At 52.7% G+C, this 12519-nt stretch overlaps 1 protein-coding gene across 4 annotated transcripts in view; it reads left to right on the top strand.

The window, feature by feature from the left end:
- Positions 1-1285: 1285 nt before the first annotated feature.
- Positions 1286-12519, top strand: part of SMARCAL1 (SNF2 related chromatin remodeling annealing helicase 1) — a 60207-nt gene continuing 48973 nt past the window's right edge. The window contains exons 1-5 of one of the 4 annotated variants that reach the window (XM_075529015.1): positions 1286-1421; positions 4381-4542; positions 5140-5954; positions 7022-7072; positions 9350-9580. In XM_075529015.1, coding sequence (XP_075385130.1) covers positions 5198-5954; positions 7022-7072; positions 9350-9580 — 1039 coding nt within the window. In that variant the 5' untranslated portion in view covers positions 1286-1421; positions 4381-4542; positions 5140-5197. Of the gene's footprint in view, positions 1556-4380; positions 4543-5139; positions 5955-7021; positions 7073-9349; positions 9581-12519 lie in introns of all 4 variants that reach the window. The other 3 variants (XM_075529014.1, XM_075529017.1, XM_075529016.1) reach the window with 3 other exon arrangements.

Here is a 12519-nt window from a genome sequence, read left to right as displayed (position 1 = left end):
TCCCTGGGAGACATCCCTGAAGAGAAGCCACATGGACCTACCCTGATGCAACCAGACCTGTGGAGCTGGAGAAGCCACGTGGAGACCCCTGACAGTCCTCAGATGCTTACAGTGCCACGGAATCCACAAGACTTCCCACCCACTGGCCTGTTTTCTTCCTGCATTCAGCATCATTGCATGCATGGGTTTTGTGCATCTGAAGAGGACTTTACAGACTGGTATTGGACAAATGGGCTAATGTAGGACTTATGGACTTAATCTGGACTGGGCTGGGGTGTTTTCTTAATACTCAATTGCTCTTGTATATAAAGCTTTTTCCTATACACATGAATGTCTATGAATTTGTTTCTCTAGTCTACTCAGACTAACACAAGTATGCTGTCCTTCTAAGGTGCTGTTACCCAGAACAAAACGAGGCACTGCCTGGCCTGCACAACAACGAGGTGTTAATAATACGGGAAGCTGTAGGTGAAGGGACCAAAGGCTTTATGGGAACTCTCATCACGATATGCTCTATTTCCGACAAACCGAAAGCTCTCTTAAAAAAAAAATTTTTTTTTAAGTTGACGGTGGAGAGGAAAAAGTGGTGGTGTTTGGAAATGAGATAAGCGGAGTCTGAGTATGTCAGTTGACTGATTTCCCCTCAAGAGCATCAGAATCACCGGTTAGTCTAAAGGACCTTGAGACAGTTCTTAAGGTGTGGCTCTTTGTCTCAGATTCGCCATCTGTAAGAGGAGGGTGAGTACATTTCATGAAGATGAAATAAGAGCATTCGTGTTACATGTGCACAAGTACTTTGGCCTGGGAAAGTGGGGATTGCGGTAGTTGGTGTGTTTAGATTACAAAAATAAGAATCCCAGGAATGAATGTTCTGTGAGATACTTTGTTGTCATTGTTGAAAGTATTCACACTAAAACACACTCCAGGTTCTACATGCAACATTCAGTGACAGCCATGTATTCTTTGAGCTCTGCAACCATTCATTCCATTATCAGTCTGGTTGTCTACGGTAACAGCTCTGACTCGGAGACTCCAGTTGTGGAAACCTCATCCATCCAAGCTGTCTAGATCAGGCGCTTGGTGGAAACCCATCGCGGGACCTAGAACTACAACTCCCAGAGTACCACTTCCGCCCGCCGCGCCCCGCCCCTAACGGGGCGGTGCTCCTAGAGACCGCTATACTCCTGGTCTAAACTACAAATCCCAGGAGATATTGCGGCGCCGCTCTCGTTCGTCAGCTCCTCAATCCCACGCGATTTCTCGGAACGGAGGCCGCATTGCCGCTGGGAAGTGTAGTTCGGCGGTGATTTAGCGCTCCAGGCCGGAGCGCTGCCATCAGGCAGGGGAACCAGCGGCCCCCACACGAGCTCCTAAGCCCCGGCGGGAAGGGTAGTCTGGCTGCGGAGGGGTCTGCGGTCCAGGTGCGTTTGGAGTGCGCCACGAGTGCAGAGCCCGTGCTGAGCGTCGCCGGAGAAGTAGGTAGACCGGGCAGAAGGTGGCGGAGGCGGACGAAACCAAATGCCAGTCTTGAGGAAGGAGTGGGCCCAAGAAAAAGGTGACTCCGATGGCGATAACAGGGGAGCCCCCTCCCTGCGGGCCGCGGTGAGGCTCGCCGCCGACATAGCAGAGCCCAGGTCCCAGCGAAGGGAGGAGGAAGGGCATCCTTGATGGTTTGCTCTGGTCCCTGGGATTACTTCCCCTGGCGAGTGCACGCTGTTAGCTCGCCAGACCCGGGACGCAGACACCCCCGGCTGGAAAGTTGGGCTGCCCTGGGCAGCTCTGGCGCTTGAGGAATTGGCTCTCCCGCGGAACGAAGGCTTTCCGCCTAACGCTTCCCAAGTGCTCGTACTTAGAGCAGGTGGAAGGGGGGGGGGGGCGCAGGGACAGGTGATGTTTGGGGTCCTGGCCCGAGGAACCCGTCCCAACAGGGAAAATAGCCTTTGTGATTTAAACCCTGTTACTCCCACCATATGTCATCGTCACGTTGGCGACTTGGTTACACCCCTTGGGCTGCTATCCAAAAGGCCAGCAGTTTGAATCCACCAGCCGCTCCGAGGGAAAAAGATGAGGCTTTCTATCCTCTTAAGAGTTAGTCTGGGCATCCCCTCACAAAGGAGTCACAGGGAAGAGATGAGCCAATCGGGGTGCAGCATAGCACCGATGAGATACACAACTTTCCTGTAGTTCTTTGGTGCTTCCTTCACCCCATCATGACCTCAGTTCTACCTTACAAATCAGATTAGACCAGAGCATGCACACTGCCCGAAACACAGGGACTCCAGGACAGATAAACCTCTCAGGAACAACAACGAGAGTAGAGATACCAGGAGTATTAGGGGAGGGTGGGGGAAGAAAGGGGGAATTGATCACAAGGATCAACCTATAACCCCCTTCCAGGGGGACCAATAACAGAAAAGTGGGTGAGCAGCGATGGAGGATGATGTAAGATTTGGAAAAAAAATAATGTTTAACTTATCAAGGGTTCCTAAGGGAGGGTGAGCAGAGCAGGGAGGGGGAAGAAATGGGGAGCTGATATCGGGCTCAAGTGGGAAGAGCTTGCTTTGAAAATGATGATGGCAGCAGATGTGCAAATGTGCTGACACATTGGAGGAATGTATGGACTGTGATAAGAGATGTAAGAGCCCCTCATAAAAGTTTTTTTTTAAGAAAAGAAAAATAAAAAACAGTTACCATGCCCCCCCCCAAAAAAAGAGTTAAGTCTCGGATACTCATAGGGGCACTTCTGCCCTGTCCTACTGGGTCATTATGAGTCGGGATTGACCCCATGGTAGGGAATGAGTGAGACACTGGGTAGAGGCAAGGTTAGCCAGAGAACTGAATGCCCAGCTCCCTGGTTCTAGAATATTGTACAAGTGTTTCCATTCCTGCGAGGAGGGCTGAGCTAAAAGGAGGAAAAAAAGATATATTGGATGATTGTATTTTGTAATAAATAAATAAATACATCTCCATATATGGCATGTAGGAGGAGCATCAAAATGCTTATTAAACAAAAATATCAGAATGTGAAGCTCTATGTCCTCGTCTAGGACCATACACTCTGAGGGCAGTGTTTCCATCTCTATCTAGGAACCCTGGTGGTGTAGTGGGCTGACATTAAGCGGCTCACCAACCAAAAGGTCACTGGTTCAAACCCACTAGTTGCTCAAAGAAATTCTTCCTCCTCCCAGACAGGTGAGGCTTGCCCGCTTCTGCAACAATTTAAATGACACGCAAATGAGTAGTTCTTTGCCCTATAGAGTCGCAGTGGGCTAAAATAGACTCGATGGCAGTGAGTTTGATTTGTTGAGCTGCTAACTGCCAGATCAGCAGTTCAAACCCACCAGCCACTCTACAGGAGAATGATGAGGCTGTCTGCTCTTGTAGAGACGTACAGTGTCAGAAACCCTGGGGAGCAGTTCTGCTCTGCCCTGTAGGGGCCCTGGTTGCTGTGGATGTGTGTCAACTTCATGGTGGTGGGTTGGCTTTGACCCTCCCCTGAGAATTCTGTACTCTTCAATTTATGCCTTGTCAAAAGAGCCGCTTGGGCCTCCTGGAGGGACTCGGCTCATGTTCTTGGCATTTGGGGGACACAAGGATGTCTGAAGGGGCAAGATCAGGACTGGAGGGTGGATGGGGGAAGGTTTCCCAAGGAGATGCTCATAGTAAGGACAGCCCTTACCACCTTCGCAGGCTAAGTAGACGCTTTGCTGTGATGGGGAAGAAAAGTTCGTCAGTGTAGCTCTCCTACCTTAGCTCACCAATGCAGTGTTCCGTTTTCTTAAAACACCCTCATCACAAACCCCAGTGATCGTTTTGGGCCCTTTGAGAAAATCTTATCACGGTCACTCCTTAAGAATTCCCCCAGACACTCACCCATAACCTGAGCTGACCCTTCTGCCTTTCATTTAATTGGCCCCTGAGAACCCCTGGGAAACCTGTTTCGCTTGGGACCTTTCCTTTTGAAAGGGTAGTGCAGTCTGAACCTACAGCCACTCTCCTGAGAAAGATAGCGCCTTCCGCTCCCCTAAAGAGTCACATCCTCCCACCCACCCCCCACCAAGCCGTTTACCCCTCCCCACAGAGCCCGGCCGGTCAGAGTGGACTATCGACAGTGAGTTCAGTGAGTCTGAGACAAGTGTGTCACGGGGAGAACTTGTCTGCAGCCACCACCGATGGCCAGGATAGGGTTAACCTTGTTTTGTGTGGAATAAACCTGTGCGTGTTTGAACCGGTGCCCCGGTAGCGATAGTTTTTGACCTACCCTCATATTTGAGTATACAGATAGAAAACGCCCGGTGAGGGGACTTATTGACGGGTGGTGATGTTACTGCTCCTCGTTTTGTATAATGAGCATGTATTTTCTTTCCTTCTTTATCTCAGTTTCCCAGGGCCACAGTGTCGCTCTGCAGTGCACTGGTGGGGCGGTCGTCGGGGTTGCTTGGCTTGGTGGCTCCCGCAGAGGCTTGCATGCATCTGTGCAAGGCTGGCCTTTCTCCTCCTTCCTAGTGGGAAACGGGTTCTTTCAGCAAGTGGCATGCCACGGTATGTGCCTATCTCGGTCTATTTTAATCTGTCTACCCAGGGACCTTTCTGGCTTGAAATGCTGCATTTCTCAGTGTATTGATTTGGGGGGCCCTGTACAGCCTGTTAAGGAGCCCTGGTGGCCTAGTGGATATGCCTTGGGCTACTAGCCGCAAGGGCAGTAGTTTGAAGCTACCAGCCGCTCCTCGGGAGAAAGTTACAACCTCAGGAACCCAGAAGGGCAGTTCTATTCTGCCCTATAAGGTCGCTCTGGGTCAGAATTGACTCGATGGCAGTGGTTTTGGGTCGTGTAACAACACCTTGTTTGGGGTTGATGAGAGCGCCTGTTCCCTGGGAGATGGGAGGGCTATGGTGATTGCAGATTTAGTTTTGGTCTGACCGTCTTTGTTTTCTCTGCTCGTTTGAAAAGGTGGTTATTTTAGCACACATCATGAGCATGCGTATGTGTGTGTGTGCATGTGTGCGTGTGCGTGTGTGTGTGTGAAGCTTTTGAGTGTGCTCCTGGGGCATTTCTGGGGAGCGATGTGTATGAAAATCAAGGTCACAGCTTGGTAGATAAACAAATTTAATGCGGATTCTTCATTTTTCCCTCTACAGCTCTTTCTAGCGTTCCGATGAAACATCGACATTCCTGTGTAAGCGTTTCCCCAGTAAAATGTCGTTGCCCCTTACAGAGGAGCAGAGGAAAAAGATTGAAGAGAATCGCCAAAAGGCTCTGGCCCGTAGAGCCGAGAAATTATTAGGCGACCAGCATCCGAGCTCAGGCAACCCTTCCCAGAATCCCCCGAGGGCGTCTTCTAAGCCAGTGACCCAGGATGGGGTATTCAAGCAAAAGAATCCCCCTAGTGCATCGAATCATCTGGCCACGCCAAAGCCAGCAGGCAGGATATGGAAGAGTCAAGAAGACAAGTGGACAGCCTTCCCAAGCCATAGGCCACCCTCAAGTCAACCAACCATCGCCAGGGACTTCCCTCCCCCGGCACAAAGTTCCACAAAGGTCCCCAACCAGCAGGACTTGGGTTATGAGTTCGGGCAAGGTTGTCCTCAGGTGTCCCACAGGACCAGAGTGACCCCCTCTGCTAACCCAACTCCTGAGCCCTTGGCTAAACCGGTGGGCTCCCAGCAGGTGCCAGCTTTTCCCCTAGGACAGGCCCCTGCGGATCCTGAATTAGCGCCGGAGAGCGCGAGACCCTCCACCTCCGGGCAGCCCATTTCGGACGTCTTCTATGGTTCAGGGAGCTTGCCTTCTCGGACAGAAGGGAAACTCCAGCAGGATCTAGGAAACTCCCTCCAGAAAGGCGTCAGCTGCCAGCAGGGCAAGTGCGTCCGTGCAGGAGACCGCTTCCGGGTGAAGGTCGGGTACAACGCCGAGCTGCTCGCCGTGTTTAAGAGTCTGCCCAGCCGGCGATACGGTAATGAGCTGCCTGTCTCCTCCCACACGTGGCTTTGGCTTTGTTCCTTTGCTTCTGTCCCATGGTTGCTCTTCTCTTTCTGGCGCCTCACACGTCTCCAGCACGGCCTCGACCCGTGCCGTCCAGTGGTTTAGCGTCTCATTTTGAGCCCAGGTTTCCCTGTACAACGAATATTCCCCCAAACAGCTGTGCAGCTCAAGGCGGCCACACGGAGAGCAGATGACTGGCTTCTGCCAGGTGCTCTGTGTAGATTGTAGCACTTGGGCCCAGCACCGGTTCTGTGAGATGCTGGCATAGTGGTTATGCGGTGAGCTGCTAACCACAAGGTCGGCAGTTTGAAACCACCAGCTGCTCTGAGGGAGAAAGAGGAAGCGTTCTCTGCCCCTAAACACTTGCAGTCTGGGAGACGCAGCAGGGCAGTTCTCCTCTGTCCTGCGGGCTCGCCGTGAATTGAGCTAACTCCATCGCTGTGGGTTTGGCTCTCGGAGGCTCATTGGTTCCCACTGTTAGGCTGCCGGGACTTGGTCAGCACGGTGAAGCTCTGCCCGGCTTAGTTATTTGGTAGATGGAGCCGGGTGTGGTCAGCTCTGCAGGCCCTCAATGCCCATGCCCCTTCTCATGCCGCTCTGCCTGGCGGCCCTTGATTCCAAGCCCTTCTCTCTTGACCTAACTCTGCCCAATCCATAGATGCCAGCATCTCCAAGGTCCAAGGTGAATTCTTTTTATTGAAAAACAAAAGACTGGCTCTTGTCTCTGTTTATTGTAAGAGGAGTCCCGGTGACATAGTGGCTGAAAACCCCAATTAGGCCATCGGTTTAAAGCCCTCTGTCAGCCTCTCTGAGGGAGAAACGTAGCAGCCAAGGTTTACAGCCTGAGACACGCTCTGGGGCAGTCCTTTGTCCTTGAAGGCCCCTCTGAGTTGGACTCGACTCTGGCAGTGGGCTTGGGTTTCTCTCCACCTTGACCTTGGGCGTACGGACATCAGCTGTGGCGGTGTTTGGGACTTCACTGTTGTGTGCAAGCAGGGAAGAGCTCTTGAGTGTCCTCCTCTGTCCGTTTCATTTCAGATCCTGACTCCAAGACCTGGGACTTCTGCATGACGGACTACAGTGCTCTGAGTAAGCACGTGTGCTTCATGCTCGGGGAGGATCCTGGGGGGTGGCCGACATGCGCTTCCCTGTAGCTCCAGGGGCTTCACTGGCAGCGAAAGCTCTCAGGGCGTCATCCTCATGCCCTTCTTCCTGCGTGAGGACGGCAGTGCCAGCACTGTGCCAGGGACCTCGCTCTGATTCCTTACGACGAGCATGGTGCAGATGGGGAAACGGGCCAGAGAGGGTGAGTAGGACCCACAGGCTCGCACGGCAGGTAGTGACCCTGACGTTCAAGTCCAGTCTAGTTTCAGAGTGCTTGTCCACAACCACTGAGCCACACTGCGCTCCGCAGTCCCCTGAGCTGTGGCCGCCTCCACACAGGAGAAGAGGGAGGCCGGCACGGCTCACTTCTTTGCTGGTTTGAAGGCCAGCCTCAGAGCTCTCTGGGCCTGGGGGAGTCACCCACATAGCTTGGTGGGGTGCTCATGGGCACCTAGGTCCCTGCCAAATTCCTGTTTCCCTCCTGGGCCTCCACTCTGGGACTGCACGGCACAGACAGCTGCTTAGGTGGCAGGAAGCTGTTGGAGATCGTATGGGGTATCGTTTTTTGCTAGTTTTTTCCCTTTTAATCCGTTTGCTAGTGTGGGGAGGAAGAGTCGGGCGCTGGGGCGAGATGGCAGATTCTGACACCTGGTAGTCCCCCTGTCGCCTCCTCGGTGTGTGAGTCTGCGTTGACTAGAGAAACAAATCCAGTGACATGCTTACATGTACAAGAGAGAGCTTTATACCAAGACTAATTATGTATCGAGGAAACAGCCCAGCCCAGTCCAACTCTCCTAGTCCAGAAGTCCCTCTCTGGACTCCTGCATTCAGAAGCAGTGACGCAGAATGCAGGGAGGTCACAGGCTGGTGGGGGCGGGGTCTTGTGGATCCAGTGGCAGTGGAAGCATCACAGGGCTCTGGCAGTTCTCCACATGCCCGCCAGCAGGAAGGTGAAGGCAGACAGAGAGGGGGTGGTTCCCAGGACCTGTCTTAGGAGACGGCCATGCCCACAAGGGGTCATCACCACCACGCTGTGACCCGATTGACAGGCTAAACCCCCCTCCACTTTCCTATGTCTTCAAGTTGACGTGATATTATGCATCTAGCACACATTCCCTTTGCTCTGCCATTCTGTCACGCCCGTCCTCTGGCCACAGCACATGGTGACATGATTTCAGCGTTTGCACACTCAGTTCGGTTTTCTCGGTGGCATGGTCAGGCTCTGCAGTGGCCTTGCACACCCCTGACAGCACAAAATTCACACGGCAGCTCTCAGATGAACTGTAGGGTTTGGTGATCGGTAGTTTGGCTCCTCTGTATCCTCACCAAGGCGCCCTGGTGATGTGGATTATACGTTGGGCTGCCAACAGCAAGGTCAGCAGCTCGAGCCCCCAAGACACTCCAAGGCAGAAAGAAGAGGCTCCTGTAAAGACTTACAGCCTTGGACTCCCACAGGGGCAGTTCTCCTCGGTCCTGTGAGGGTCACTGAATCTACTCCATGGCAGTGACTTTGGTTTTGAGAGTTGTTGTTTTTAATATACTCACCAAAGGAGTCCTGGTGGTGCTGTGGGTTAGGCAGTGAGCGCTTAATCCAAGGTTCAAACCCACCAGCCACTCTATGGGAGGGTTAGGAGACGTCCTGCCCTGTGTGGGTGAGTGTCGCTGCGAGTCAGAATGGGTTTGATAGCAGGGGTTCCGTCCTTGCCAAGGAGGCCTGGTGGTGCAGTGGTTCAGCGCTCCATCTTTAGCTGAAAGGTTGGCAGCTCGAATCCACTAGCTGCTTCATGGGGAAAAGAAAGGGCTGCCTGCTTCCATAAGGATGTATAGACTGGGCAGTTCAGCGCAGCCCCGGGGCTTCACTAGCAGCAGCAGAGAAGAGTAGAGGCGTGGGCATGGGGCTCGGGTGGTTTGTAGCGAGGCCTCAGTAATGACTCCACTAGGACCACACAAGTTACCTAGCAAGCTCCCCTGGTTGGATTCCTCTTCGCCTGTTGACTTCTCAGTTTGACATCTTTCAATTTGAAAGTTGTGGTCCAGAAAACACTGAACTTCCCAAAGCCCCAGCTCAAGGGTGCTGCCAGCCTTCCCACTGCCACCACACAATGCTTGTCTAGCCTGTCTCCACATACAACTCCCTGCGCATGAGCTGTCTGCCTCCCTCCCTCCACCCACCTTGTTTTCGCCCTTCCCTGCCTGCACCTCTGGGGATCATGTGGAAGTTGCTGCCCACGCAGTCACTTCCTCCTTGTTCCTCTTTTGCAGTGAAAGCTGCTCAGCGCCTGGCCACGGTCACCCTGCAGCCTTTGGAAGGGGCCAATGGCAGGGAGTCAGCCTCCACCCCCAGTGGGGTCCAGGCCAGCCTCCCGCTCGCCCCGTCCCTCACCTTTGTCCAAGGCCGATGCATGCTCATCTCCCGGGTCCGCTTCGAGGCTGACATTGGCTACTCTGAAGACCTGATCTCACTATTCCAACAGATGACTTCCAGGAATTATGGCAAGTACTGTGGGGTTTGTCTTTCTCTTTGAAGATATTCCAGCAATCACGTGTTTGTTTGTGTCTGTCTGGTCAGCTGTTCTTCCCCTCTAGAGGTGATGCTCACCTTGCTCCAGATTTTGGGCACTCAGTGGGGGCTGTTTCCCCTTGAAGTCTCTCAGATAGTCCAGTTACTGTCTGGTTGGTGTGCCCAGTGACCCCATGTGTGCCAAGGTAGACTGGGCTCCAGAGGACTCTGAATGGCTGATTTGGGGAAAGAAAATCACCAGGCCTTTCTTCCTAGGTGCCTTTGAAGGGTCTCAGATGGCCAGCCTTCCAGTTAGCAGCTGAGCATATCTCACCACTTGTTTTCCTCATCCACTCAGGAAAAAATTAAGACTCGTTACTATCGAGTCAATGGAGACTCACAGCGACCCTCTAGGACAGGGTAGACCGGCCTGTGAGTTTCTGAGACGGTGACTCTTTTACGGGAGTAGAAAGCGCCATCTTTCTTCCTCAGAGCAGCTTCAGGTTTCAAACTGCTGACGTGATGTTAGCAGCCTAACTCGTAACCACTATCCCGCTAGGGTCCCTAAAATAGACCCAAATGCAAAAACCCAAACGTACCGCTGTCGAGTTGATGCTGAAACCAGAATTTAGGAGATTCTTGCAAGAAAACACTGACAAAGGGACTGGATGACTTATGGGGTTGAAAGGACTCGCAAAGAGAAGACCGCCATGACTTGCCCCAGTCCAGTGGCTCAGTGCCTTAATCTTGGTAGAATCTCCTAAGGCAGTGGTTCCCAAACTTCCTCATGCCAGGACCCTTCCATAAAGTCCCTCATGTTGTGGGGACTCCCCCCAACAATAAAATTCCCCCAATCATAAAATTATTTTCCTTGCCACTTCATAACTGTCATTTTGCTACTGTTATGAATCGTAATGTAAATATCTGATATGCGGGATGTATTGTCATTGTTACAAATTGAACATAATTAAGGCATAGCCATTAATCACAAAACAATATCTAATTATATATTATGAAATATTTGTGTGCTTTCTGATGGTCTTTCACAGGGTCGTTGGACCCACTAAAGGGGTCGCGACTGACAGGTTGAGAACCACTGTCCTGAGCTCTTGCTTCAGCCCTTACCCCTTCAAACCCATCAATCAGCCTTTAGTTGCTAGGAGCTATGATGGCTTCCTGGTGATGCTTTGGGCCCTAATGAACAGGCAGGTCAAGAGTTGCAACCACCCTTGGAGAGAAAGATCTTCCATAAAGATTTACAGCCTGGAGCTGCTAGGGAGACCTTGGTTCTTTCTCCTCTGTCCTGCAGGTGGCTGTGAGCCAAGGCTTGACTTGATGGCAGTTGGATGGGTCTTTATTCTGTCCTTAGCTGAGTCCAAAACAGGTGGTCGCCATAAAAGGAAACGCCTTTCTGTAGCCTGCAGATTGAAACCTTTGTGCAGCTGTGGAGCCACCCGGGGGAGGGCTGGTTAAAACTCGGTCACTGGACTCCACCCCGTATTTCTGATTCAGTAGCTCTGGGGTGGAGCCTAACGGTTTGCACTTCAGACAACTTCCCTAGTGAGTCTGGGTGAGTCTGGGTGAGACTGGGTGAGACTGGGTGAGTCTGGGTGAGTCTGGGCGAGTCTGGGCGAGTCTGGGCTGCTGCACTGGGCTCCCAGTTGAAGTCTCCACACCGCTGCTTGTTAGCACACACGGGGTTCTTAACTGCCCCCCATCTGGCTCCTCTCCAGAGAGAGGCTTTAAGGCCCAGGCGCAGCATCTCTTTTCGACATCTGCAGGCGAGCCCCAGTGGTGCTGTGGATTAGGATTGGGGGCTGCTGGCGCAGTGGGTTACATGTTGGGCTGCTAGTCACAAGGACAGCAGCTCAAAGCCACCAGCTGCTCCGCAGAAGAAAGAAGAGGCTTTCGATTCCCATAAATAGTTACAGTTTCCGAAACCCACAGGGGCAGCTTCACCCTTTCCCTACCGGGTTGCTGTGAGTGGGAATGCACTAGATGGCAATGAGTACTGCCAGGTTGGCAGTTCAAACCCATAAGCTGCTCCACGGGAGAAAGATGAGGCTCTGTAAAGATTTACAGTTTCAGGGAGTCTATAGGGTTACAATGAATCAGAATTGACTCAAGGGCAGACAGGTTTAGGGGCAAACCACTGGCCTCCGCCTGACAGATGTGCTTTGTTCTTGGAGGTTCTTAAAAGGAGGAGGCAGGCCTCTGCCTCAATGTCAGATGATGGGGCTTTTCTGGATCCGTTTCCCCCAGCCTGAAATGGCTACAGGCATCTCCTCAGGCAGGTGGAAGACTGGGCTGGTCAGCACACCGTGGTCAGGGACGGCTCTAGGAAAGTCCCTGTGGCAGCCTCCATGGAACCCTTTCTCCAAGGGTCGGCCCCTCCTGGAGGAGGGTGATGCTGCCTGGGACGCTCCTTCCTGAGGTGGACGGCGGGTCATCCCCTGGAGCAGGCTGTCCACAGAGCCGGTGTGCGATCTCCGGGGGCCGGGTGTCTGCTGACTCTGCCCCTGCGCGTGGGGCTTCAGGTCGGGGTGACTCTTCAAAGGAAAACCGACATCATCTGTGTCTGTCAGTAGCCTGGGAAATCACACTTTCCACGGCGCCCGCTATTTTGGGAATGGGTGCAGCCAAAACATGAGTGCTGCCTCCTGCCCATGCCCGGAGAGTCAAAAACCATCATGGGATTTGGGGGATCGCAGTTGTCCCTGGAGGTTCGTGCAGGCTGCTCTGCCGCTGTGGGAGCCAGACTGTTGTCAGGCATGGTCTCCAGGTCCAAGTCCCACCTTGAAGACCAACCGTGTCCACTTCTGGTCAGTGGGTCAGCTTACACCAGGCTCCCGGCCTCTTTCTCTTTTTTTTATTGTTACTATGCTCACTTTGTTTTTCTTTTTTCCTTTTTAATACTTTTATTGGGGACTCT

This window comes from Tenrec ecaudatus, chromosome 13 (assembly GCF_050624435.1).
Source record: "Tenrec ecaudatus isolate mTenEca1 chromosome 13, mTenEca1.hap1, whole genome shotgun sequence".
NCBI classification, from domain to species: Eukaryota; Metazoa; Chordata; class Mammalia; order Afrosoricida; family Tenrecidae; genus Tenrec; species Tenrec ecaudatus.
This window is presented reverse-complemented; position numbering and strand designations above follow the sequence as displayed.